General features: G+C 38.8%; 1 protein-coding gene across 7 annotated transcripts in view; it reads left to right on the top strand.

The window, feature by feature from the left end:
- The window catches only part of nf1a (neurofibromin 1a), a 374,121-nt gene that overhangs the window by 153,751 nt on the left and 192,429 nt on the right, over nt 1–27,941 (top strand). For 4 of the 7 annotated variants that reach the window (XM_072243431.1, XM_072243435.1, XM_072243432.1 and 1 more), the window contains exons 23-30: nt 1,002–1,085; nt 3,505–3,621; nt 3,774–3,955; nt 7,401–7,612; nt 14,169–14,204; nt 15,177–15,338; nt 17,476–17,579; nt 21,695–21,830. In XM_072243431.1, the coding sequence (XP_072099532.1) occupies nt 1,002–1,085; nt 3,505–3,621; nt 3,774–3,955; nt 7,401–7,612; nt 14,169–14,204; nt 15,177–15,338; nt 17,476–17,579; nt 21,695–21,830 (1,033 nt within the window). The remainder of the gene's footprint in view (nt 1–1,001; nt 1,086–3,504; nt 3,622–3,773; nt 3,956–7,400; nt 7,613–14,168; nt 14,205–15,176; nt 15,339–17,475; nt 17,580–21,694; nt 21,831–27,941) is intronic. The other 3 variants (XM_072243433.1, XM_072243436.1, XM_072243434.1) reach the window with 1 other exon arrangement.

Genomic DNA, 27,941 nt, shown 5'->3' with positions numbered 1-27,941 from the left:
ATTTAAATCAAATATTGTAGTGGTGATATAATGCTGTCTGCAGAGGCCTGGACCCTTGATTCAAAGGTAGCATTCAAAATCGTGATGGCAGCTTGAAAATGAAATGCAAATTCAAAATTGGAGGTGCTTGGCTTGCGAGTCTGCGAGTTCAATGGAGACTGGAGGTCTGTCCTTGAGTTAGAGGAGTGAGTGAATGTGTGTGTGTGTGTGTGTGTGTGTGTGTGTGTGTGTGTGTGTGTGTGTGCGTTTGAGTGGGTGTGTGCTTGGTGGAAGGGAGGATTGGTTCTTGTTTTGCTGAAGTTATTTTATTGCTTGTTCTGTTCTGTTCTGAGGGAAAGGGGACAGAAAAAGGAGGACTAGAAGGGCAGGGAGAGGGGGAAGTAACCAAATGGTGAGGAAGGCTACCTCCTATAGAGAAACTCAATATTCAAGCTATTGGGTTATAGACTATTCAGATGGAATATGAGGATTCCAGCACCTGCAGTCTCATACGCCTTGGTCATAGATATCAGGAGAAGTAATCGGCCAGTGCACTCTCCAGACCCGACGTTGTCTTTCGCACTTAGCTGCCATCTGAAGTGGCTGGCAAACCCATTTTAAATGATGGGACAGTAAACGCTGGCCCTGCCATACATTTGCACGTCCCTTGAATAAGTATAACATGTACAAATGTGACTGAGAATTGCATTATCCAGAGAATTGGAATGCACAATTTGTCGTGAGAATAGTTTGTCTTCATTGTAAGAATGTGTTGTCATCGTGGAAAGCTGGGAGATTAGCTGACCTGTTGAGTTCCTCAGCATTTTGTTGTATGTTATTCTAGATTTCCGGCTTCTGGAGAATCCTCTCCATGGATGCTGCCTGACCTGCTGAGTTCCTCCAACATTTTGTGTGTGTTACTCTAAATTTTCAGCATCTGCAGAATCGCTAATGTTTTTAACTACCTATAGGCATTGATATTGGAAGTTCACATTGCAAAATGATTTTTTTTAATTATCCAGGAACAAGATGGTGGAATACTTGACAGATTGGGTTATGGGAACATCAAACCAGGCTGCTGATGATGATGTGAAGTGCTTAACGAGGTAAAACTAATTTTTTTTCTCTCCAACTAGATGTTTCTCAACTAAGGTTAACATTATTACTCAAATTATCCACTTTTCCTGAAATAGTTGTAGTGTAATTAAATACTGGAGAAAAAATGCTTTCTAATTTCTCAAGTTTTATTGTTAACAAAGTAAAAGCATGAAAAAAATAAAATTGGCAAATAGATTTATTAGCTTGTTTATGACCTATCTGGAAGGTTCCCACCCACTGCAGCAAGACTGCCCCCTTTGTGAATGAATGGAAGGTCTATTTAGTTTTGGGCAGCACGGTTGTGGTTAGCACAACTCCTTTACAGTGCCAGCTGTAAACCCAATCAGGGTTCAATTCTTGCGGCTCTCAGTGAGAAGTTTGCATGTTCACCCTGTGCGTTTCCTCTGGTTTCAAAATTCAAAAGTTCAAAGTAAAATTTATTATCAGTGTACATACATGCATGTCAGTCCATACAACCCTGAGACGCTTTTTCCTGTGGGCATACTTAGCAAATCTATAGAACGGTAACTGTGAACGGGATCAGTGAATGAGCAAGAACATAGAAGGCAACAAATGCAAATATAAATAAATAACAAGATAAAGAGTCCTTAAGTTGAGATCATTGGCTGTGGGAGCATGTCAATAGATGAGCGTAGATATCCTCTTTTGTTCAAGAGCCTGATGGTTGAGAGATAATAACTGTTCTTAAACCCGGTGGTACAAGTCCTGAGGCACCTGCACCTTCTACCTGATGGTAGCAGCGAGAAAAGAGTATGGCCTAGGTGTTGAAGATATTTAATGATGGATGGTGCTTTCCTACAACAGTGTCTCATATGGATAGATGTGCTTAATGGTTGGGAGGGCTTTACCTGTGATGTACTGGGCTGAAGCCACTGCCTTTTATAAGATTTTCCGTACAAAGGCATTGGTGTTCCCATACCAGGCCGTAATGCAGCCAGTCATTACACATCTACAGAAGTTTGTCAAGGTAGTTGATGGCATGCCTCCCACATTCCACGACAAAAGATGTTCGGGTTAAGATTAGTAAGACGTGGGCTTGCAATATTGGTGCCGGAAGCATGGCTCATTTGGTCGTTTGCGCAAATGATTTATTTCACTGTGTTTCAATATATGTGTGACGCAGAAAGCTGATCTTAGATCTTAACCTTATTCTTGTCACATGTACTTAGTGAAAGCCTTTGTTTTGCGTGCCATCCATACAGATAATTTCATTGCAACAGTTCATTGAGGTAGCACAAGGTAAAGCGAAAGGAGAATGTAGAATAAGGTGTGATAGCAATGAAGAAGGTTGGAAGCTGTTTAGAAACAAATCTACTCTAAAAGTTGTGAAAATACTATGAGGTCCTGAATTCCTTTTAATTGTTTGTGCCAATCCACCCTCAGATCCCAAATGTAATGAAAATACAGATTATCTTATTATTTTTCAGCTCTACTGTTCACTGCAGATGCTCCACACAACCATTATAGCCCTTTGCCAATTTCATTATGGCACTGGAGTTTTTGACAATTGTTCTAATATTTGTCCATCGCAAACTTCGATTTCTCCATGTTCTATTTTAAGCAGCTCCACTGTACATTAATGGATTTACTATTCCACAGGCCTTGATTTTAGAAAGTTCTAACCTTGTACTGGAGAATTGATAATTGTGACATAATTTCTTCCATTGCTGCTTCAGGCTATATATGTATCTTGGAAGCACTTCAGAACACCATTCATTTTGGGTGTCTAACTACATTTTCATTTAGTAACATAATATGTTATTAGTTCTAGACTGTACAAAATAACAGAATACAAGATAGGGCAGCATGGTAGCTTAGTGGTTAACACAACCCTTTACAGTACAGGCAAGAGGGGTTCAATTCCCACCGCTGCCTGTAAGGAGGTTGTACTTTCTCCTCATGACCACATGAGTTTTCCTTCGGGTGCTCTGGTTTCATCCTACAGTCTAAAGAAGTACCGGTTGGTAGGTTATTTGGTCATTGTAACTTTCCTGTGACTAGGCTGGGAGCAAATTGTGGGATTGCTGGGTCGTGTGGCTCGAGGGGCCTATATCCCAGCAAATAAATAAATAAAATAATCCAAGACCCTTCATTGGGACTGGGTCCAAAACATAGACCATTAATTCCCCTCCATAGATGCTACTTGACCTTGCTGAATTTCACCAACATTTTGTATGTTTTACTCTGGATTTCCAACATTTGCAAAATCTCCTGTGTATATAATCAAGGGATTTTGTTGATGTAATGAGCTTTGCAATAACTTCACATAGAAAATAAACCATTCTGTAACTTTGGATTTGATTTCTGTTTGCTGTTGGAACCAGAAAAAATAAAGAAAGAAAAAAACCATGTTTTATGAAATTTTAGAGAATAAAACTTGGAATCCTTTATGACTATCTTCTACAGAGACCTTGACCAAGCGAGTATGGAGGCCGTGGTGTCGTTGCTCGCAGGGTTACCTTTACAACCCGAGGAGGGGGATGGCGTAGAATTAATGGAGGCTAAATCACAGCTCTTCCTCAAGTGAGTCCAGTTTGTGACATAGAGAACAACAAACCGATTTGTTGTATCTGGTGGTAATTTGAACTATGCCCAAAAAAGCTCCTCATCTAGCAAGTATTATGTAAAAAAATCACGAAATTTGCAATATCTCGGTAAAAGTGACTCTCCCTTAGGTATTTTACGCTCTTCATGAACTTGCTCAATGACTGCAGCGAAGTTGAGGAGGAGACAGCTCAAACTGGCGGACGAAAGAGAGGGATGTCACGTCGCCTTGCTTCACTTAGACACTGCACCGTTCTTGCTATGTCCAACCTTCTCAACGCCAATGTAGACAGTGGACTCATGCACTCAATAGGTGAGCTTAAGTGCCTGTTTACTTATTATTACTTCAAATGTTTGCCACATTTTTTGACATGGGCAGTTGACCATTACACAGTTTCTTGCTTGTTGGGGCTCAGACGCACATTGAACATAGCGAACTGTTAGACAATTGGATGTTTTTATGGTCTGATTTTTTAAGTGGGCAGTGCTACCTCTGACACAAATTTTCAAGATATATAATAGAATCATAGAGAACTTCAGCACTGAAGTACCCCATCAGTCCATCTAGTCTGTTATCCGAACTGTTATTCTGCTTTGTCTTATCTATCTGGGCATCTGGACCATAGCCCTCCATACCCCTCTCTTCCATGGACCTATCCAAACCTCTCTTAAATTTTACGATTGAACCCACATTTAACACTTGCAGTGGCAGCTTGTTCCACACTCGCACTATCCTCTGAATGAAGAAGTTACTGTTCAGATTCTCCTAAATTTCCTTTTGTCCTAATCCTATGACCTCTGATTCTAGTCTCACCCAACCTGAGGGGAAAAACCCAGCATGCATTCACCCTTTCTATACCTTTCATAATTTTGTATACCTTCATAAGATCTCCCCTCATCTGCTACGCTCCAGGGAATAAAGTCCTAGCCTTTTTAACCTTTCTCTATAACTCCTCAATTCCTGACAACATCCTTGTAAGTTTTCTTCGCACTCTTTCAAGCTTACTGCTATCTTTCCCATAGGTAAGTGACCAGAACGGCACCAAATACTTCAAATTTGGCCTCACCAACATCTTATACACTTTAACTTCACATCCCAACTTCTATACTAAATGCCTGATTTTTGATGGCCAATGTGCCAATAGCTTTCTTTATGACCTATGATGCCACTTTTAAGGAACTATGAACCTGTACTCCTAGTTCCCTTTGTTTTACAGCAGACCTCACACTTGTCTGCATTCATTTCCATCTGCCATTTTTCAGCCTGTTTCCCAGATAGTCAAGATCATGCTGCAAGCTCTGATAGCCTTCCTCACTGCACACTACACCTCGAATCTTGGTATCATATGCAAATTTGGTGATTCAATTTCCTATATTATTATCTAAATTATTAATATAGTTAAACAACATGGGTCCAGCACCAATCCCTGGAGCACACCACTGGACTCCAGACAGAGAGACTTCGCCCACTAAGTCAGTGCTGAATCCAGATGATAACTTCATCCTGAATGCCAGGTGACTTAAACTTCTGGACCAACCTCCCATGCACTGTAGATCTTTGTCAAAGGCCTTGCTAAAGTTCATGCAGTCAATGTCCACTGCCAGCCCTTCATTAGCCTTCTTGACAAACTTTATTAGATAGGTTAGACATGACCTACCACGCAGAAAGCCATGTGGACCATCCCTAATCAGGACCTGTCTATCCAAATACTCATATATCTTGTCCCTTAGAATACCTTCCAATAATTTACCCACAACTGATGTCATGCTCACTGGCTTATCATTTTCAAGCTTATTCTTGGAGCTGTTTTTGAACAACAGAACAACATAAGCTATCTTTAAGTCCTGCGGCACCTCACCCTTGACTAAAACTATTTTTAATATCTCTGCCAGGGCCCCTGCAATTTGTGCACTAGCATCCCACAAGGTTTGAGAGGACTGCTTATCAGTCCCTGGGGATTTATCCATTCTTATTTGTCTCAAGACGGCCAGTACCTTTTCCATAATCAGATATGGTCCATGACCTTGCGACTTTTTTGCCTCATTGCTATAGTCTTGGTGATTTTTCTCCTGAGTAAATACAATGCAAAAAAATTCATTTAAGAACTTGCCCATATCCTTTGATTCCATGCATAGATGACCCTGCTGACCTTCAAGTAAACCAATTTTGTCCCTTGCTGTCCTTTTGCTTTAATTCAAAGGTTTCAAAGGTACATTTAATGTCAGAGAAATGTATACAGTATACATCCTGAAATGCTTTTTCTTCGCAACCATCGACGAAAACAGAGGAATGCCCCCAAAAAATGAATGACAGTTAAATGTTAGAACCCCAAAGACCCTCCCCCCAGCTCCCCTCCCTCCCGCATGTAAGCGGCATCAAGCAACGATCCCTCCTTCCCCACCAGCAAATAAAAAGCATCGCCACACACCACTGAGCACTCAAGCATGAGCAAAGCATCAGCAAGGACACAGACTTGCAATACCCCAAGGACCACTCGTTCACCCAGTATTTGACATACCACAGGCTCTCTCTCTCTCCCTAATAAGGGAGAAAGGGGTGTCTCCATTTCACAGTGAGAGGAGAGACATAACAAACAACTCACTGGTGTACGATGTTAAAACTCCATTGCGTCGCTTTTTCAAAGCTCTGTGCCCAAAGATCTCAGGTCTCTGGGCACACAGCCATAGATCCTCTGACTCCCACGACACACCAGTCTCCTGCCGGGACACCGACCTTTGACCTGCCCGACTCCTGAGCCACAAGATCTTGGACCTCCAAAGGCGAGCTAAGCTCTTAGGGCGTGTCCTTGGCATGTCGAATAACGGCCAGTCGTGAAACCCCGAAAGTGGGTCCCATTTCCGCAAATAACTGAAGTCAGCATGTGACTGCAGGTCAGGGACTTCAAAAGAACATTGAAAGGGGAAAGTAGAGGTATCAAAGATGGAAATAGAGCTGTTTCCTAATATGCAAACAAAGGAGTCACCATTTAGCGCCATCCTGACTAAACTGCATCCTCCAACAGTCATAGCTACAGCAGCTGTTCAAATTCCCTTTCACCTTTTCTGCCAGAGCAGCCTTATGTTGTCTTTTAGCTCTCCTGATTTCTCTTTTAAGTGTTCTCTTGCATTTCTTGTACTCCTCAAGCATCTCATTTGATCTTAATTACCTATACCTGATATATACCATCTCCTTTTTTTTCTTTAGGGCCTCAATAAACTTTGATAACCAAGGTTCCCTAAACCTGTTAGCCTTGGCCTTTTTTATTGTTTTAATATTTCTTAATTTACGATCCAATATCCAAGTTTGAAGCATTCTTTTTTCCACCATGTAATACCAGCTAAAGTTGTCCTTGTAACTGAACAGTAATTGCAAGGCAATACGAAACATGCACATATGTGATGTTGTAAGTTATTATTATTGATAGAGCAAAAATTTGTCTACAAACCGGGCGGCTTTGCTTTGTGTCAATTTAGTTCGATACGTTTCAGGAGTAAGGTTATGAGAGAACTTCTGGTGGCCTCTTTAATCAATAAAGTTGAGATAAACAATATAATTATTTTCTAGGGTAACAACCTATTTTCTTGTGTTGATGTTGTATTTTGGAGATGTTGAGGTACTATGAATGTTCATTTAGATTTGCTTAAGAAAAATAATATTACAATGAATGCTCTTGCATTGAAAATATGGTTTTGAAGTTTAGTCTTATTATTTCAAACCCCTAATGGGATTTCTTTCTGACTTGTGTTACTATGTTTAGGCTTGGGTTACCATAAAGACCTTCAGACAAGAGCTACGTTCATGGAAGTGCTAACTAAAATTCTTCAACAGGGAACAGAGTTTGATACTCTAGCAGAAACTGTACTGGCTGATCGCTTTGAAAGACTTGTGGAGTTGGTCACTATGATGGGAGATCAGGGAGAATTGCCCATTGCAATGGCTCTAGCCAATGTGGTGCCTTGCTCACAGTGGGTAAGTGACGTTATTTTGGAAACCAGTTTTGTTACTTTGCTTACAGTATTTGTATGGCAGTGCCTTGTGCTATGGGAGATTACACTCAGCATGCTAAGGTTCTTGTGCATTTTGGGGAATACAAGAGAGTAAAACATGAGCAAAGGCTGAAGAGACAATTAGAAGAGAGAATGAAGGAATCAGACCTTCTCATCACTCTCCTCCTCATCCCCTTTCCCAACTTAAAAAAAAATACTGCTTTGCTAAAGAAATTTCCTTCATAAAATTTTTATTGTAGGAGGTGCCACACTTCAAATGTCAGATTATCTTTCATGCCTTTTCCAATCTGAGAAATGCCAACTAGGTTTCTAATTTAATCTGTCTTTTAACTATTGCTTAATCATGTGAAGAAATGGCCTGATTTTTAAAAGGAAGTATTAAGTACATAGAATTACACTGACCAGTGACACCTTTACTAATTAGCCATTCGATTCATGATTGATGGATAAGAAAATAAAGAATAAAAACAGTTTGATATTTCTGTTGCTGTGTAATATGTGCACCAATTTCACTGAGACCATTGCTTAGAACTAAAATATGTAACCTTCTAGCTGCTAATGTTGGTGTGTATTTGCATTTCACCCAGATTGCATACTTCATGGATTTTAATTACCCCCGTCATCCATATCTGAAAGTGTTCATAGTTGCGGCTATAATCAGAGAGAAATATTCTTATGTCCTGAAATTGTGGGTACTGTTAGAATTGGATTTGATTCTGTTATTCATTAACAGACTGAATTAATGTAAATATATTTACCTCCCTGCAATGATTCAAGATTGTTTAAGATTCAAGGTTCAAGATTGCTTAAGATTCACGGTTCAGGATTGTTTAATGTCATTTCCACTATACAAGTGTAAAGGAGAATGAAATAAGTCAAGTCAAGTCATGTTTATTGTCATTTAACTAAAACATGTATACCGTCAAAAGAGACAGCATTTCTCTGAACCAGGGTGTAAAGTTAAGTTAAGTCAAGTCAAATTTATTTATAAAGCACATTTAAAAACAACCCATGTTGACCAAAGTGCTGTACAAACAATAGAATAGAACAGGCATCTGTTAGTCTCGTGAGACCATGGATTTGCGCCTTAAAAGGTTTCCAGGGCGCAGGCCTGGGCAAGGTTGTATGGAAGACCGGCAGTTGCCCATGCTGCAAGTCTCCCCTCTCCATGCCACTGATGTTGTCCAAGGGTTCACAGCTTGGCACCGGTGTCATTGCAGAGCAATGTGTGGTTAAGTGCCTTGCTCAAGTACACAACAGGTTGCCTCGGCTGAGGCTCGAACTAGTGACCTTCAGATTGCTAGACTGACACTTGGCCACGTGCAAAAAACAAACCATAACAGGTAGTTAAAGTCACAAATACAAGAAACACAGATATAAACAACAAGGCACAGTATACACACAACACACATAACGCGCAATAACTTAGGAAAGTAAGGATAAAATCTTCAGATGAATTATGCATAAATAAACAAAGTAAAGTGCACAATTGAAGTATTGTAAGGTACAGAATAGATTAAACAGTGACATTTTGAATCAGATGTGACAGGGAGTTCAGAAGCCTCATGTCCTGAGGGAAAAGCTGTTTCCCATCTTGACCATTTTTGTTTTTATGTATCATGGTCTTCTGCATATTGGTAGAAAGTCAAAGAAGATGCTGAATGGATGGGTGGGATCCTTAATAATACTAAGACCCCTGCATACACAGTGCTCCTGATAAATGTCTTTGTTGGATGGTAGGGAGACCCCTATGATCCTCTCGGCCATTCTCACAATCCTTTGTGGGGACTTCTGGTCCGATGCCCGGCTGCTCCCATACCAGATGGAGAGGAGTTGTCAGGAAGTGTTACTCTGTATCCTCGAGGGTGGGTGGGTGGGCTGGTGCCCGTGATGCATTAGGCAGGTTTGACTACCTGTTGTGGAGTCTTTCTGTCCACTTCAGTGCAGTTTCCATACCATGCAGTGATGCTCTCTACTGCGCATCTGTAGAAGGACCTGAGCATAGTTGTGCATAGCCTAGCTTTCTTCAGCCACTTTCCTGATCATATAGGATGTGTTCTGTGACCACGAGAGGCTGTGCAACATGTGCACTCCCGGGAGTTTGAACCCGCTCGCAGTTTCCATTGTTGCACTGCTAATGTAAAGAAGGGTGTGAATGTTACGAGTTCTCCTGAAGTCGATAACCATCTCCTTTTTCTTGTTGACATTAAGGAAGGGGTTATTTGAGTCCTCCCATAGGCCATCTCATCATTGTTCATCGTTAAGATCACCAATTTTAACCTATATTAATTGCTTCACAAACACTTATCACTATTTATAACAGGTAAATATAATGTACAAAGACTTGTCAGATTTGGGAAAGATTATTGGGAAACTTCTGTAACTTGATTCATTAGTCTTTAACCCCACCACCGTCATGTCATTGGTGAACTTGACATTGTGATTACTCAGGTGTTTGGCTGTGCTGTGCAGTGGTAGAAAATTGTCGGCAGCCAGGCTGACTGTAACCAATGGATCCCAGTTTGACCTGGCTATTTTAATAAAAAGGTGCAAATGTACTAGTTAAATTTTCAATAAAAAGTCAATGAAGACATGAAGAAATAAGCATAAATTAGAAGGTCAAAATAGTGAAGTAGGAATTTTCTAATTCACTGATATGGATACTTTTAGGATTCTGTGTGATTGCTACAGTACAAAGGTTATTTCGGCAATGAGAAAAATACACAAGATGAAGCCAAAACAATAGAAGGATTATATTGAAGAGTGATTTTGTATTATGAGCAGGGTCTGGCTTGCAAAAAAAATACTCAGAGAGGACATAATTGCTGCTTTAAGGATTGTAAAAAAGACCAGATAATGTAGATTCTGAGTAGCTGCTTCACATTTTCAAGACGAAAAACTTCAAGACATCATTTCAAGGAGAGCAAAATCAAAGCAATATTTTACCAAGTAACTATTCATTATTCATTATGGAGTTAGTGGAATCAATAATGCTGATTTATTTAAATGAAAATTAGTTGCATTTACTTCAGACAATATTCTGTAATACAATAGGGTTATGTGATGTGCACCATATGATCAATACAGCAGGCTTATGAAGTGCAGGTGTCTTTGGAGCTCTGCTTAAGGCTGTCCACCATTGTTCAGCTTGCCTTTCCTTGTTGCTTGGTCTTTCATAGGCCAGCTGCTAACAAATTTGTGTGATTGCTGAACGACTGATTATCATATGATGGCCAGATTGATAGATGGTGATCTAGAGGAACCTGGCTGTCTCTTTCCTCTAACACTGCACAAGGTTGACTATTTTATTGAAAAAGAGAAACAAGTCAGTATTATGCCTGATGATGGCAGCAAAGCTTCAAGATTCTTGAGTTTGATCCTTTATTGTTAAATTTCCGAGTGGATGATTTCTGAAGCAGGATTGCTTTACTGTTAGGTGTAGTATTTATGTCATTTGCTCTCCCTTTCTACATTTTGTTATCTAATTAGAACTGTACATGTCACAAATGAACTTCATAACACTGGTCTTCAGAAGAATGATTTACTCAGTTTCCTACTTTAGTTGAATGTTCTTAGTGCTATAATTACAACCTTAAGTTAATTAACATTAACATGCATGAAGGTATTTGCACATGGATCAGAGTGATAAATGTGGGTTCCTTTTTCTCTGTATTTATTAATTATCCATTCTGTTACATAACCCTACCATAACTTTCTTATTCTGGCTTCTTCCCCCTTCCTTTCCAGTCATGATGAAGGGATTTGACTCGAAATGTGATTGTTTATTTCCCTCCATAGGTGCTGCTAGACCTTCTGTATTCCTCCAACTATTTTGTCTGTGTGTTGCCCTGGATTTCCAGCATCTGTTGAATCTCTTGAGTTTATGACTTCTCTCCAAACCTGATATGCCTTCACATCTTGTGTGTTGCATTTGTAATTATAGAAGTACATAAATTCCATTTAAATTTTTTTGAAATTAACTACAGTTCTCTGTATAGCTCATTATATGGATATGCTGCTCAGATGTAAAAGGAAGCCCACATATAATTTGCACCAAAGCATTAACACTTTAAGAGCACAAGCAACAGAAGCAGCGATAGTCGATTTATTCCCTTCTGCCTACTTCACCATCAAGACATAATGACTTGCTTTACTTGAGCGGCAAGGTAGAGTAGTGGTTAACACAACACTTCACAGCACCAGGACCCACGTTCAATACCCGCTGCTATCTGTAAGGAGTTTGTACGTCCTCCCCGTGGCCAGGTGGGTTTCCTCCAGTTGCTCCGGTTTTCTACCGCATTCCAAAGACGTAACGGTTGGCAGGTTATTGGTCACTGTAAATTGTCCCGTGATTAGACTAGGGTTAAATTGGGGGAATTGCTGGGTGGCGTGGCTCAAAGGGCCAGAAGGGCTTATTCCGCACTGTATCTTAATAAATAAAAAAAAAAATTAAAAAATGACTGTTGCTTTACTTTCTTGCCTAACCCCAAATTCATTGATTTTTTAAAAAGTATCCACTAATCTTAACTCGGTAACTGAGCGTTCACAAATCTCAAGTGTGGAGAATTCTGAAGATACACTACCCTTTGGGTGAAGAAACCTCTTCTCATCTCAGTCCTGAATAGCTAGCTTATTTTGGCCCCCTGTTCCAACTACCTCAGCGAGGGTAGATATTAATCTAATTCATTATTCCCTTTGTCAATCACCACAAGAATTTTGATGAGAATTTTATCCAAAGAGATTTCTCATTATTCTCAATTCAAGTGAGTATAGTCCCAGTTTCCTTATTCTCCTCTTTTTGGGTACTTGCACACCACACTCACTCCACCCCCACCCATTCTAGGAATCAATTTGGAAAGTATTCATGCTGCTCCTTACATTGCAAGTACAGCATATCCTTTTTTAGGTAGGGAGATCAGACTCCGTACACAATATTCCACATGGAGTCTCACCATGGCCCTGTATAATTGCCTTTTCCTCTTGAGATCAAATGTCCTTTTATGAATGGCCAACATACTTTTTGGCTTCCTAATTGAATGTAGCTTATTCTACCTGTATGTTAATTTGAAGTGATTCATGTACGAAGACTCCCAGGTCCCTTGAGCACCAACACATTTGAATTGCTTACCATTTAAAAAATACTTGGCTTTTCTATTTTATTCTGCTAACAGGCTGACCTCATATTTCCCTGTTGTAGTTTATACGCCATATCTTTGCCAATCACAGCCTCCCAACCCATATGTTCCTCCTGGTCTATGTCCGTTAACCAATTGTCAATCTCACAAATACTAATTTCTTTTTAATAATCTTTCAGGTGGTACATGAGCAAAGGCCTTCTGAAAACCTACATAACTCCTTGCTGTTTACAACTTCAAAAGTCAGTGTTGGCTCCACACAGTTTTTTTTCAAAGTTCTCTGTTACTTGCCATCTCCGTGATAAATTGTAGTGTTTTCCTTCCTACTGCAAGTAAAATTAGTCTAGTAGTTCATGTGTTTTCACTTCCTCAATTAGTGAAGTCACATTTTCTACCTTCTAGTCTATTGGAGCAGTTCTAGAATCTGTGGGATTTTGTAAATGTCTCCTTAGCCACCTCTATCAAAACTGTGATCTAGACAATCAGGTCCTCAAGATTTAATTGATGTCCATTCCTATTCATTTCTCCAATACTGATTTGTTAGTAATGATCATTTCTTTCAGTTTCTCATTCACTCTGTGTTTTCTATTATTTCCAGGAGGTTTATGTGGTCATCTGCTATCTTTTTTATTTCTCTGCCTTTTCCTTATTTCCCAATATAACTTCTGTCGCAGTCTATATCGTACTCACATTAACTTTTGCTGGTATATGGTATTTTTTTTACCTGCCTGTAAAAACTTTGTCGCTTGCTCTTGTAGTTTCCCTTTCTTTATCAGTTCCTTTGTCCTCATTTGTTGAAATTTTAAAAATGTTCTTAAACAGCAAGTTTACTGCTCTTTTGATTAACGTTATAAGCTATTTTTCAATCAAATATTAGATTGTCTCTTGTCAGCCATACTTGGACCACTTTATGTTTCATGCCTTAATGGAAAACACATTTGTTTATTTATTAATTCCTTAATACACTCTGATTCATGCTCAAACCTCTAAAGCAAATTGCTTTTTAGTAGTATTGCAAAATGGTATGTCATTTTGCTGATGTAGAAATTGACTTGTCTGCTGCTTCTTTTCATCACCCCACACCAAATTTGGCAAGTTGGTTCATTACGCAATTCCTGAGAGATAAGCTGGAAGCAGAGGTCAGGCACTTCCCGCAGGAATGGGAGTCGGGACCCGTCTCAAATGAGCTGGTGACTTTCTGGAGTGGGATTCTGCCTGCCCTCTGAAATTGCTTTTGCTCTCCCCATATGCCAGCCTCAGTGGAACTGGAATACATCTGACCCATTAAACAGTTTCCAAAGTTGAGTTTTACAAATTGCAATTTCTTGAAAGGTATTGCACCAATGTAGCTCAAAAAACTGCAATTCTTCATTTTTACTGCAGACTTCCATTGGGCCTGTCTCAAATCTCAACCAACAGGTAGGAAATCTTAAAATGTGCACACGAGCAAAATGCACTCTTCAACCAATTGCAATAATCCTCCAACTGCTTTTAGAAGAAAACTTAAAAATAGTCCTTTAGTCATTTCCTTGTGGTGGTGATATGCTTATGGCAGCTTAATGGAACTAAGGTGTGAGTAGCAGTTTTAATAAGTTAGCATGACTTGGGTTGGAGCTGAGCACTAGACCTGAATCTTGTTCTTGCAAAATTCTTGCCAGTGAAAATCAGCAAAAATTTGGGAAAATAATTTAATTTTGCAATGTAAATGGCAAAAGTTAACTTGAAGCCTTCTGCTATGTGTTTATTTTCCATGCTGAAAATATGAGAAAACAGGACTTGCATAATTCCTCCAAAATTGACAAATTTGGTTGGGGGTGGGAAGTAAAAAATTAACTCTTATCCTTCCCAGTTCTGGATTTAAGACAGATTTCAAAATACGTACTGTGGTTGATTACTCAAATTGAGTAAAGTGACTGGAACTGAGTCCTGAGAGATTTAAGAACAAATTTCTTAAGGTAGCACTTGCATGCTGCCCCCAGCACATCCTCGGACTGTGTTGGTCATTAATGCAGACGACACATTTCACTATATGTTCTAATGTCTCTATGTGTGTGTGTATATATATATAACAAATCAAAAGCTAATCTTTAATTCTCTCAAAAGCATGAGTTATAGCTTGGTCTCTTTTTGTATTATTGGAAAGCAAGCATATTAGCCAACTTACTTAGAAAAGTGCCACTACTTTAGGGGGATGGTGGGGAGTAGGTGCCAGCAGTAGTACTGTAAATATTTTTTGTAGAGTTGTTTCCAAACCTAACTTTTTGCTGTTTGTCACTGGCATTATGCATTAACCCTGTGCTGTTCTTTCTTGTAGTTTATTCAACATCTCCGATTACTTCCTACAGTTCTACAATTGATCATTATGTTTGCTTTTTCTCTCCCCCCCACTAGGATGAGCTCGCTCGAGTGCTGGTGACGCTATTTGATTCGCGTCATCTTCTGTACCAGTTGCTATGGAATATGTTCTCCAAGGAAGTTGAGCTAGCTGATTCCATGCAGACTCTCTTTCGCGGCAATAGCCTTGCGAGTAAAATAATGACATTCTGCTTTAAGGTATATTTACAATTCAGATACTCTGAAGGATAGAGTTGAGAAGTGTGTGACATTTTCATCCTGCCATGGGGTAACTCATTTCACTCCTTTCAATCTTTTTAATTACCTGTGAATGTTAACTTACATTAATTATACTATCATCTATTCAGTTTTGGTCCCATAATAAAAGTCCTAAAGAAGCCCAAAATGCTCAGGTAACACCTATGGAGAGAGAAGCTGAATTTAATGGACAGCTTGTAAACGTCAGCTGTCCAGCAACAGTGACACCTTCAGAATCAGATTCAGGCTTATTATCACTGACATATCACATATCGCGAAAACTGTTTTACAGTAGCAGTACAGTGCAATATATTTAAATTCATGGACCATTCAGAAATCTGATGGTGAAGGGGAAGAAGCTATTTCTAAAACATTGACTGTAGGTCTTCAGACTCCTGTATGGTAGAACTGAGAAGAGGGCCTGTCCTGGGTGGTGGAAGTCCTTAATGATGGATACAACTTTGATATTTTTATAAAGCAATACATCCTTGCCCCGAGGTTTACTTGGGAACTCGGATGTGTGGATGCTACTCCTTTAAAATCACAATGAAGTGCAGGTTCCGTACGTAAGTAGCCAAATACAAGGTCTGCCTCTAATCCAGTTAGTGATCGTGAGCATCACTTGAACCTTTTTCTTCATTAGTTGAATTCTTAAAAGGTTTTTATATGGATCTCAAACTACAGTTTTACTAAAAAAGTACCTTGCTTATTTACAGAATAAAGATACAAGTATTTCAAAATATTTTGGTTTTGAATTCACCCAATGAGAGTTTGATATGAAGCTTCTTTGGCTGTTGTCTTCTCTTTCTGTACTTGATCTCAACATTCATTAAAATAGCTGAAATTTGTGGAATGATAAATGCAGACAATCCCCGGCCACTGTCTGTAAGGAGTTTATGCTTTCTCCCTGTGACTGTGTGGGTTTCCTATGGGTTTCTCCCACAGTCCAAAGATGTATGGGTTGGTAGGTTAATTAGTCACTGTAAATTGTAAATTGTCCCATGATTAGGCTAGGGTTATTGCGGGGTTGCTGGGTGCCACAGCTCAAAGTGCTGGAAGGGCCTATTCCACACTGTACCTCAATCAATCAATCAGTAAAATATACATTACAGATGTCCATAAGTAGACCTTGCCCATAAGCCAGAAAATACACAAAAGCTACTCCAATTATTATTAATTTAACCTCTAACTTTATTTTTATAATTCTTTATAATTGTTGAACGATTTTTCTCGCATGTCACACCAACTCACCACAGCAATTTCCCAGTACATGTAAATATATATGGCAATCAAAGTGCCTATGATCATTAAAGAACAATCACTAGAAGTGGAGAGAGGTAACTAGTTTTGTTTGTAGGAATAAATGTTGAACTTTTGAAATTAATAACATAATGGATTGTATTTACAATATCCACAGAAGTTCATAATTGGGAGGCAGCCTATATAATTATAGGGACTCTTAACTTTAACTAGTCACAACATGAAAAATTCCACTTGTCTTTTTTTAAAGACTTATTTTAATTTCCATGTGGCTGTTGTCAATCACACAAATGAACACTTCCATTTTGAAAAATATCCTGTTTGCTATCTACTCATTTTGAAAGAGTGTTAGTCTACCAGGCTTAATTAGCATATTCCCAATAGATAGTTTCAATTGTTAATGCAATATTTCTGCCACTTTCTGAGAGGAATTGAAGAAATGTGTGAACTTCTAATTGGAGGTTGGGGGTGTGTGGGCAGTGTTAAGTAACCCCTTAGTGTTCTTGGAAAGTTTGAGGAGGCAGTAATCTGAGATCCATAAATATTAATTGGGACATAAATCTTACACTTAATTTGTCTCCTGAGATCAGGGTACAGCTTTTGACAAGGTTTCCTTGTTTATAGTATACCTGTGTTTCATTTTTGTTACGTGAAAGACAAACAAGGCTGTTTCTTGTCTTAATATGGTACTGTCCGCAACAATGGTGATGCAGCTTGGTTATTACAATTTTATTAACAAATCTAATTCAATCCTGTGGACATTTTAATGGTCGGATATGCTTATTTTAAAAAAGGACCGCTTTTACCTTGCTAATGCTTATGTTCTCGTTGCTCTCAGGTCTACGGTGCTGCTTATTTACAGAAGTTACTTGAACCTTTGCTGAAAACTGTACTTAAAGATCCCGAGAAACAGCACCTCAGCTTTGAAGTTGATCCTACCAGGTTAGAGCTGACTTTCCCTTATTTTGTCAATATCCTGATGTCTAAAGACGAATGAGTGCATCATGGAATCTCTTTAACAGAGAGAAGATAGTTGTGCAGCATCGAATTGTGCAATGTCTGCAGAAGGTGAAACAGCCATCATCTCTAAACAATCTGTTTAGGGTTAGGAACTATTCTCCCACCTCGCAACCCTAGACAGCTTTTCAATGTTAAATAGTGTTCTCCTTTTGCACTTTGGCTCAGTCTGTGGAAATTCATAGGGGTGGTTTTAATCATAACAAGGGTGTTGAACGTAGTTGTTAAACAGAGCTGAGTTAACGCTTATGTTAATTAAGGTATGATTTGGTATTGGTGCTGCTCTGTGAACTATATCCTGGATTATTTGTACAGTGGGTTGGTACCAGATTGTGGCCAATACTGGGAACAATCCAAACTCACAAGAGCAATGAAACTAAGATGATGGAAGCAGGAATTTTATGGTTCCTATCTCATTTTTTGGGTGGCGGGATGGAGATACATCTCTACCAAAGGAGGTGTAAGGCGATCCATCCCTCCGCCAGCCTACAGGTCACCCTTGGGCAAGGTGTGGCACCTGCTTACCCCCTCCCCCACCCCCCGATCAGGGTCAGGTGAAGCCATGGGAGCAGGTGGTGGATGGTCGTATGAGCAGCCGGTGCATATCACAACTCCTGGTTATGCGACCACTGACTCCAGACAGACAATCTCTGAAGGGTGTTGATAATGGCTGGGGTCACCTGTCTTGTAAAGACACTGCTTAGAAGAAGGCAATGGGAAAGCATTTTGTAGAAAAATTTGCCAAGAGCAGTCATGGTCATGAGACAATGATCGCCCGCGTTATACAACACGGCGCATAATGATGATGATAATCTAATTTTATCTCTGCCATCTTGATTGATCCTGTTAGAGCCAGTACCTTTCCATTTCTGAAGGAAATCACTGGTGCTAATGTTCTGCATTTAGCCTGTCTGTAGATGGTGTGTTCTGGAGTTCTGTTGCCATCTACAAGATGTGTTATGACATGAGTTACTGGAAGGGTGTCAGCTATGACTGGGATCTGTAATGGAGTTGGGACACTGCATGGGCTACTTGCTAAAGTTATATTTTAGGTGTTGAGTAGCAGCTGTGTATCTGCAAAATAAGCAGTAAAGATTCTGGTAGTGAATGCTGAGTGTACTCATCTGATCAGTCTGCACTGATGGGGAGAGAGAATTTTGACTAGAATTTTCTGTCCTCAGTACTTTGTTTTATTTCAAATTTTCAGTATCTGCAGCATTTGAGCTTAGTGTTGGGGCTGCTGAGTGGCCACTGCTGCCTGCCCGTTACCACCTTGTCTTGCACATTTCAAGAAGTCATCTTTTGTCTCGCAGGCTCCGATCAGTTCAGCATCACCAAATATTTTTCCCTTGCTGCTGTGGTTGTTGTGCCCTGGAGATTGAATAGGGATTTATGATTGGAATCAGGTTTATTATCACCGACATCCCATTAGAACAAAGACATCCATTTAGGACAGAGATGGGGAGGGATTTCTTTAGCCAGAACGTGGCAAATCTGTAGAATCCATTGCTGCAGACAGCTGTGGAGGCCAAGTCATTGGTATATTTAAAGCGGAGGATGATAGGTTCTTGATTAGTAAAGGTGTCAAAGGTTACAGGGAGAAGGAAGGAGAATGGGGTTGAGAGGGAAGATAAATTAGCCATGATGGAATGGTGGAGCAGACATGATGAGCCGAATAGATTAGTTAGACTCTATGGTTTGATGGACATATGTTGTGAAATTTGTTGTTTTGCAGCAGCAGTACACTGCAAGACGTTAAAAAATCCTACAAGTTACAATAAAAACATAAAAATATCAATACAATTTGCAAAAAGAGAGCAAAAAAGAGAGATAGTGTTCATTGTCCATTCAGAGATCTGATGTCAGAGGAAAAGAAGCTGTTCCTAATACATTGAGTGTGGGTCTTCAGAGTGCAGCTCCTCATTGATGGTAGGTAATGATCCTGGGTAGTGGGATCCTTGATGAAGCTGACTGAGCGTTGAACCCTCGGTAGCCTTTTCCAATCCCGTGCACCGGAGCCTTCGCTCCAGACGGTGATGCAACCAGTCAGAATGCTCTCCATAGGGCATCTGTAAAAAAATGCTTAATAATGCTCATTATTGTGATACCACAATCAATTTTATTGAAAACGGACATATCATTGGGGCACTGGCTGATGATAGACACTTATAAGTAGTTTCTTTACGCTATTTATAAGGCCAAAAGAGGATTATCTTAATGTTTACTGTTTGCTCATTATTGTGTTACATTAAAAATTTTACAATACCACAGATTGCTTTATTGCAAACACTTTTTTAAAAATCACACTATCTCACTTTTGCCGCATTATTCTGACATAAATCCATTTATATTCTCTCCTTCTGCACACAGTTCACATTGGTGCAAGATGTTGCTCTTTGTAACACAAAGAAAATGCTGGAGGAACTCAGCAGGTCAGGCAACATCTATGGAAAAGGAATAAACATTTGACATTTGGCCCGAGACCCTTCATCAGGACCCATCCTGAAATGTTGGCGGTTTATTTCCCTCTATAGATGCTGCCTGACCTTCTGAGTTCCTCCAGAATTTTGTGTGTGTTGCTCTGGATTTCCAGCGCCTGCAGAATCTCCTGTTCCTATGATAATGGTGCTCATTGTATTTATTATGGTATCTGCAGCAGATAAAATACACTTCTGGCCCTGTGCTGTGAAGACAGAGCTGAGTCAGGCCTGGCTACCTGACCCATAGTCATAGTCATACTTTATTGATCCTGGGGGAAATTGGTTTTCGTTACAGTTGCACCATAAATAATAAATAGTAATAAAACCATCAATAGTTAAATAGCAATATATAAATTATGCCAGGAGATAAGTCCAGGACCAACCTATTGGCTCAGGGTGTCTGACCCTCCAAGGGAGGAGTTGTAAATTTTGATGGCCACAGGCAGGAATGACTTCCTGTGACACTCTGTGTTGCATCTCGGTGGAAGGGTCAGATGGTCTATTTCAAGGATGGATAGATTTAAAAAAAAATCCTAGGCTCTGGTTGGGCTTGGATTGCTCATGGTGAAGTCTTGTTTTAATTTTATGCCTTCATGGACATTGAACGGGATCTAAATTCTAAACCATTTTTTAACCCGTGAATTTGTCAGGTCTCAGTGAAGTAGATGGTATAGATAGATAGATACATTATTGATCCCAAAGGAAATTACAGCGTCACAGTAGCATTACAAGTGCACAGATATAAATATGAGAAGAGAAGGAGAAATAATAAAAAAATAAGTCACCTCAAACAGTCTAACAGGAGGGGATCATCACTTCCCCGGCTATAGGTTGACTCATTATAGAGCCTAATGGCAGGGTAAGAATGACCTCATATAACGCTCTTTGGAGCAGCACAGTTGTCTTAGTCTATTAGTAGAGGTGCTCCTTTGTTCAGCCAAGATAGCATGCAAAGGGTGAGAAAAGCTATCCAAAATTGCCAGGATTTTCCATAGGGTACTTTGTTCTAGCACAGCCTCCAGGGCGTCCAGTTTGACTCCTATAATAGAGACTTTCTAATCAGTTTATTGAGCCTGTTGGCATCACCCATGTTGATGCCATTGCCCCAGCACACCACTGCACAGAAGATTGTACTGGCGACACCAGACTGGAAGAATGTGTATCTTAAATGGCTGAGGTTTTTATTATATGTTGCCTGTTTCAATGAGGCCATCTCCATGTCCTTCAGATCCTAAAAGCACACTTTTCTTTTTGTCGAAACCCAGTGTTGTTAGTTTATAAACCAGATGAGGCAGCCTGGTGTTTTCAGTTTGGCAAACAACATGAAAAGCTTCTGTCGTTTTGTCAACTGCAAATTTATCACACAAAACAGACAAGCATGGGTTCTCATTAAATGAAGTTGGTCTAGGAGAATATAAAGGATGTAGAATTTAGTATTTCATGCAAAAGTTGTGGAAAATAATGAATATGCTGCTATATTTAAGAAATCTGTATTCCTGGTGTTTTGTGTGCGTTTCTTTGACGATCCAAATGAGTAATGATGTGAATACTACTCAACAGGTTAGAACCAATGGAAAGCCTGGATGAAAATCAGCGGAATTTACTGCAAATGACGCAGAGATTTTTCCATGCAATCATTAATTCCTCATCCGAGTTTCCCCCACAGCTGCGAAGCGTCTGCCATTGCTTGTATCAGGTATGCGGCCTGGGACAATAAGAATTAGGAAGAGACAAAGGGAACTAATAAAGTTCATACCAGTGATTGGGCATTAGGTAGAAGCCACTTGGGGGAGGCCTTGAACTCGGAGCTGTTGTATTCTCTGGTAAAATCTTTTGTTGGGAATATGCAATAGGGTTTGGTTTTGTGTGTTTTACTTTTCAAAGAAAGTTTTCCAGTAAATTTGAGGTACATCTGCTTAGTGAGCTGTGTTGCTCACAGGTTCAATCTTTTAAAATTGATAATTGATTCTCACTCAACCTTCACTTTCTTTGCCATCCTTAATTGTATGGTGTTGTGAATATAATTCTAAAGTCAGATTATTTTACTGGAAACTCAACGAAGGTCCAATAAATATCAGTATGCATGTCAGTCGGTTTAATCTTGGTTCAAAGTTCACAAAGTAAATTTATTATACAAATACATAAATGCCACCATATATATCCCTGAGATTTGTTTTCTTCTGGGCATACTCAATATATCCAAGAAATATAACAGAATCAATAAAAGACTGCACCCAACAGGACAGGCAAACAGTCAATGTGCAATAGACAACAAAACAGCAAATATAAAAAAATATTGAGAACATGAGGTGAGGAGTCCTTGAAAGTGAGTCCACAGATTGTGGAAACAGTTCAGTGATGGAGCGAGTGAAATTATCCTTGCTGGTTCAAGAGCCTGATGGCTGAAAGGTAATAACTGTCCCTGAACCTAGTGGTGTGAGTCCCGAGGCTTCTGTACCTTCTTCCTGATGGCAGCAGTGAGAAGAGAGCATGGCCTGGGTAATGGGAGTCCTTGATGATGGATGCTGCTTTCCTGCGACAACGCTCCATGTAGGTGGGGTCATTGGTGGGGAGGGCTTTACCTGTGATGGACTGGGCCGTATCTGCTACTTTTTGCCAGCTTTTCCATTCAAGATCATTGGTGTTTCCATACCAGGCCTGATGTAACCAGTCAATATATTCTCCACCACACATCTATAGAAGTTTATCAAAGTTTTAGATGTTGCGTTGAATCTTCACAAATTTCTAAGGAAATAGAGGTGCTGCTGTGCTTTCTTCACAATTGCACTTACAGTACATGCTAGGCCCAGGACAGATCCTCTGAAATGATAACACCAAGGAATTTAAAGTTGCTGACCTTCTCTACCTTTGATCCCCCTGATGAGGACTGGCTCATGGATCCTGATGTCAATAATCAGCTCCTTGGTCTTGCTGACATTGAGAGTGAGGTTGTTGTCGTGACACCGCTCAGCCAGATTTTCTGAACAACTATTGAATGTTTGACATTCATTACATGGAAGAATTGTAGTCAGTGACATGAATTTTATGCCAGATGTTTCTTCAAATGCTTCTTGTGAAATGGTCAGGTTGGGGATATAGGATTTTTTAAAAGTTTATTAACTAAATTGGGCAGAGTCTGTAAATATATTTTGATGGTTGACAAAGCAGATTAAATTGAAAATGTCCCAATAATTTCCCTACAAAGAAAAGCAAGACCTGTGGGCATGAATTGTGTGCCTGTACAGTCTGCAAGTAAAATTTGCTTATCAGCATGTAAATTCCACCACTGGTGCTGAAGTAGAAAGGTTCTGAAGCAGTGAAATGAATGTTGTACAGATAACGGAGGACCAGTTGGTTTGAGTGGAGGGGAAGTTGATGATAAGAGCTAGTTTGATTTTCCTGGAATCTGTTGTGATTTTGGTTGAAAATTTAACTGTATATCAACCATTTCTTGGAAAGCCTCCACCTAATCTTGAACGGAGGTCAACTTTAAAGACTTCCTTTTTACAGCAAATATGCTTGTTCTACTTTTTGGTGAATGCTATAGCAAAGAAAAAAATATCATTTGGCACATTGCATATCCCCTCTTCTAGAAATAGTTTTTCAGTCTTTCCAACATTCTTCTCTATCCCTTTGGTGGTACAAATTAGGACCAATTAGTCTTGGAAAGCTGTTGAATCTTTTTCCATATCTCATTGGATTCTTAACAAGAACAATTCATTGAGTTGTCTTGAGAAAAATATTGTCTGTCTTAGAGACTCCTTTAAATTTTAGCCCTCTGGCTGTTGAATCATCTACAATAGAACAAGTTTCCCATTTATTCCACCAGAATCTGTGATCATCATTGTTTATGAGCTTTGCTGCTAACAGCTCACATATAGTTTACTTTGTGGTCAGTTTTCAGTGAAAATATTCTTGGTGGTTGACCATTTTATATAGAATTTAAATGAATTGTTTGTTTTAATAGCACTTTTCTTCAATTTTCACTCATCCATGACCTACCTTCCGATATTATTGAAGGTACTGTTACTCTTTGTACTATTCATTGTAATGTTACTCTTCCACTGAAGGGGCCATTTCTTTGTCCTTGTGTGAGCTGCATATTAACATCCAAGCTCACAAAACAATTTTTTAGTGGAATATTGACTTGACGCCTTCCACCTTTCTCTTGATATCTGGGGTTGTTTGATAATTTTACATAACCCCAATAGTTTTCTTTGTTTAACTTTCCACAGATCACTGGTTTTCTTTGTTTATAGGACTGGTAACCAGGATTGTAATAATTCTGAAAGATGTAATTCTTGTAGTTTTCTTCTGGTTATTACATTAAGCCAAATCTGAACATGAGACACGGTTGCTCAAAGAGAACAAGTCTAATATATTTAAATTATGTAATAGTTGTCATGAAGTTGTTTTGATTATTAGTAAGTTCCGAGTTACTTTTCTGTTGCCAAACTGGGAAAATGTTGCACAATTGTTTGTATGATTTTAGAACTGGGTTTAATTTGCATTTTTGAAATCTTTGCTCAGTTTCTGCAGGTAATGTGTTTTTAGCAAAGGAAACTTGCAAATACTGGTTTAGTTCATTATTGAATAACCCAAAAGGAATATTGTATAAGTAAAGGTCAAGCACAGTATAGCCTGAGTTTGCTCTCTGACTTTAAATGCATTCACTTTTTACCTCTTTTGTGTTGCACACTTTAACTGGAAGAATCGCACTTGCTTACTTCAGTCACATGAACAACTCTTCTAATCATTGTATATATGTATACTAAATTTTGTCCACATAAACGATCAAATTTATTGTCACATGACTGCAATGTTCCTCCAGACTAGAGTGAACCCACAATACATATAGCACATAAAACATAATTGACCACGAATAAATTAATAAAATATAATTTAAAATGCATGGGAAGTATGCAGCACAGATAAACAGTAAACAATACAGTAAAGAGCTTGCTGTCCTAGTAACGAGACTTTGGCAAACACTTTTATTTTATTTTGGATAAACATATTTGCTCTGCCTCTGATTACCAATGGGAATTATTTTTTGGCCAAAAGAAAGGAATTTAAGTAAATATAATGACCAGTTGACACTATTTGGCAGGTCAGGTAGTATTTCAGGAGAGCAAAACAGACCTAATGTTTCAGGTCAATCACCTTTCATCAGTGTTTTGCACTAATGTCGAGTCAGGGTTATATTGAAAGAAGTACTGAAGTTTTATTCATTAGTTCTGATGGAGAACTGTTAATGTGAATGAGCAATTTTGTCCTACTGATGCTGCTGAGTATTTTGAAAAACCTTTATTTTTATTTTCAACACCCTTAGTTAGTTAATTTTTTTTCTGTATCTGTCTATTCAATTAAAAGAGAGTGACCCTGCTGTACTTTTCCCAGACTTGATGCTTTGGAATGCATGCTCATTTCTTGTTGCATAGTGCAAAGTTGGATGATAGCAACTTGCTCAAAGGATACATTGCTTCATTCAGGTGCCCGACCAAGATGCTGATATAAGTTTATTGGTGTGTAAAGACAGAAAATGCTGGAAATTCTCTGTGAAGAAAGATTATTGAACTAAAATGATAACCCAATCTCTGCTTCAACGTAAACACTGGAGATTTGGCAGATGCTGGAATATTGAGCAGCACACACAAAGTGCTGGGGGAACTCAGCAGGGGATAGGTGAAACCAGCTGAAGGGGATTGTAGTGAGAACTTCCAACATATTCTGTTTTTTCCCTCAGAATTCCAGCATCTGAAGTATTTTACTTTATATCCTATTGTCTTGTTCAATCTATACATTTTTGTTTGCTCAGTTGCATGTTGTCCAACATTAATTTGATTACTGGATGTTAATGAAGTTAATGTTGTCTGTTATATGCTGAAGAAATTAGATCAGCTATGTTTTTATTTACATGTGGTAATTGTTATTTTATTTTATAGCTTTGACCCAGTGCTTATCTTTGGTGGACTCGCAATGATAGGTGTAGCTGGTTCCAAAACTGAATCAAGACTCTCAGTTCAATAGTTATTGAATACAGCATAAGACTATTTAAAAAAAGATTTGATCCATAGAAAGTGCAGCTGTGTTCACTATTATGTGTACTGGTTTAATTTGACAAGAAAATAAGAAATAGGAGGAATAGACTATTCAGCCCATTGTGCTTGCTTCACCAGTCAAAAGGTCATTGACTGGTGAAGCAAGCACCAGTCAATCATACTGTATATTATATATATATCTTATATCAATACATGTGCTAATTACTTAAATTACAATAGAGATTACTATCTTATACATATTTGTGTATTCCAAAAGTTAACTTCAGTTTCCCTTTGTCTGTCATTGGATTTAAACAATTATCCTTTAGTTCCTAAGTGGAAAAAAAAGCCATCATCTTTACCTATTGTGAACATATGTTGGTAGTAACATGTGATACTGGCTGATGATCATTCCCTTTCAATGATTTGCTTTTCGATAAATTCACTATAAAACAATACTACTGATGTAAATCTGATTAGGTGTATCAGATCATTGTTGGCATCGCTACTTAATGTGCAAGAATATTCAACTGAAATGCACAGTGGAGTTAACTAGTATATTGGAACAATAATGTGAATGGTTTTATTCCATTCCTTGTTAATATTAAGCTAAGTCATTTCCAATCTTGTGTCTAACAAATTTGAAATACCAGTGAGAGAATGTCTCTGTTGAATTTGCTTTATTGAATTTATAAATTGTCAAGGATGGTGCAAACATTTTTCTGTGATTATTTTTGTGGATCTTTTGAGGAAAACATTAGTAGTTCTAAGGCTGACTCCCAGTGTTGCATTTGGTGATGTTTCTTTTGTTGTAAATTATCCTTGTTTTTTTTTGTCACAATTGTAGAATGAAATTTGTTGTGTAACTTATAATTACTGCTCAGTTTTACTTAAATTCCTTGACCACTGAAACAGAGCAGAAAGTTTATTTTGAATGGGACTCGAATTTCTATTATGGAAAATTTGAAACAAAAGATCTACCATATTGTATTAATGACATGAAGTAGCCAAGCTCATGTATTAGTTATGGTTACAAGTATCATGATATATTTTCTCGAGGTGGAGCTTAAGAATCAATCACATAATTGGAGTTATGTTTTCATAATGCAGAAATTCAAATTTATAATACTTATTGCTCAGACAGCAAATCACATGATCTTCATAATCATGAAAGTTTACGTCAATTCTGTCCTTTGGTATCTTGAGTTTAATTTAACAATAAAAATGCACTTTTCTGGTTAGTCTTGGTAAATTGTTCTCAATGGCCATAGCTATTCATTATGTTCTGTTGATTGTTCTAATGCTTCCTACGTAAGATCTGATTTGGGGCTAATGGTCTGTTTTTTCTGCTGTACTATTTCTATGACTCTAACGTTTAAGAGAAGTTTGGATAGGTACATGGATGGTAGAGCTATGGAGGGCAGGTTGATGGAACTAAACAGTTTAAATGGTTCAGCATGGTCTAGATGGACTGAAGGGCCTGTGCTGTACTATTTCTATGAGTCCCTAACATTTAGGGGAAGTTTGGATAGGTACATGGATAGTAGCGGTATGGAGGGTAATGGTCCTGGTGCAGGTTGATGGAACTAGACAGTTTAAATGGTTCAGCACAGACTAGATGGACTGAAGGGCCTGTTTCTATGCTGTACTTTTTTATGACTCTGTTAACTTCTATTTACATAACACTTTTAAACATCAGAGGTTAGTAAATAACTTGATGCCAATTCACATCAGGAAAGGTGCTGGACGGTATGGAGGAATATTAA

The sequence above is a fragment of the Mobula birostris genome, chromosome 25 (genome assembly GCF_030028105.1).
Source record: "Mobula birostris isolate sMobBir1 chromosome 25, sMobBir1.hap1, whole genome shotgun sequence".
In the NCBI taxonomy this organism is placed as follows: domain Eukaryota; kingdom Metazoa; phylum Chordata; class Chondrichthyes; order Myliobatiformes; family Myliobatidae; genus Mobula; species Mobula birostris.
Note: the sequence above shows the minus strand (reverse complement) of the source record. Positions and strands in the feature narration are given on the sequence as shown.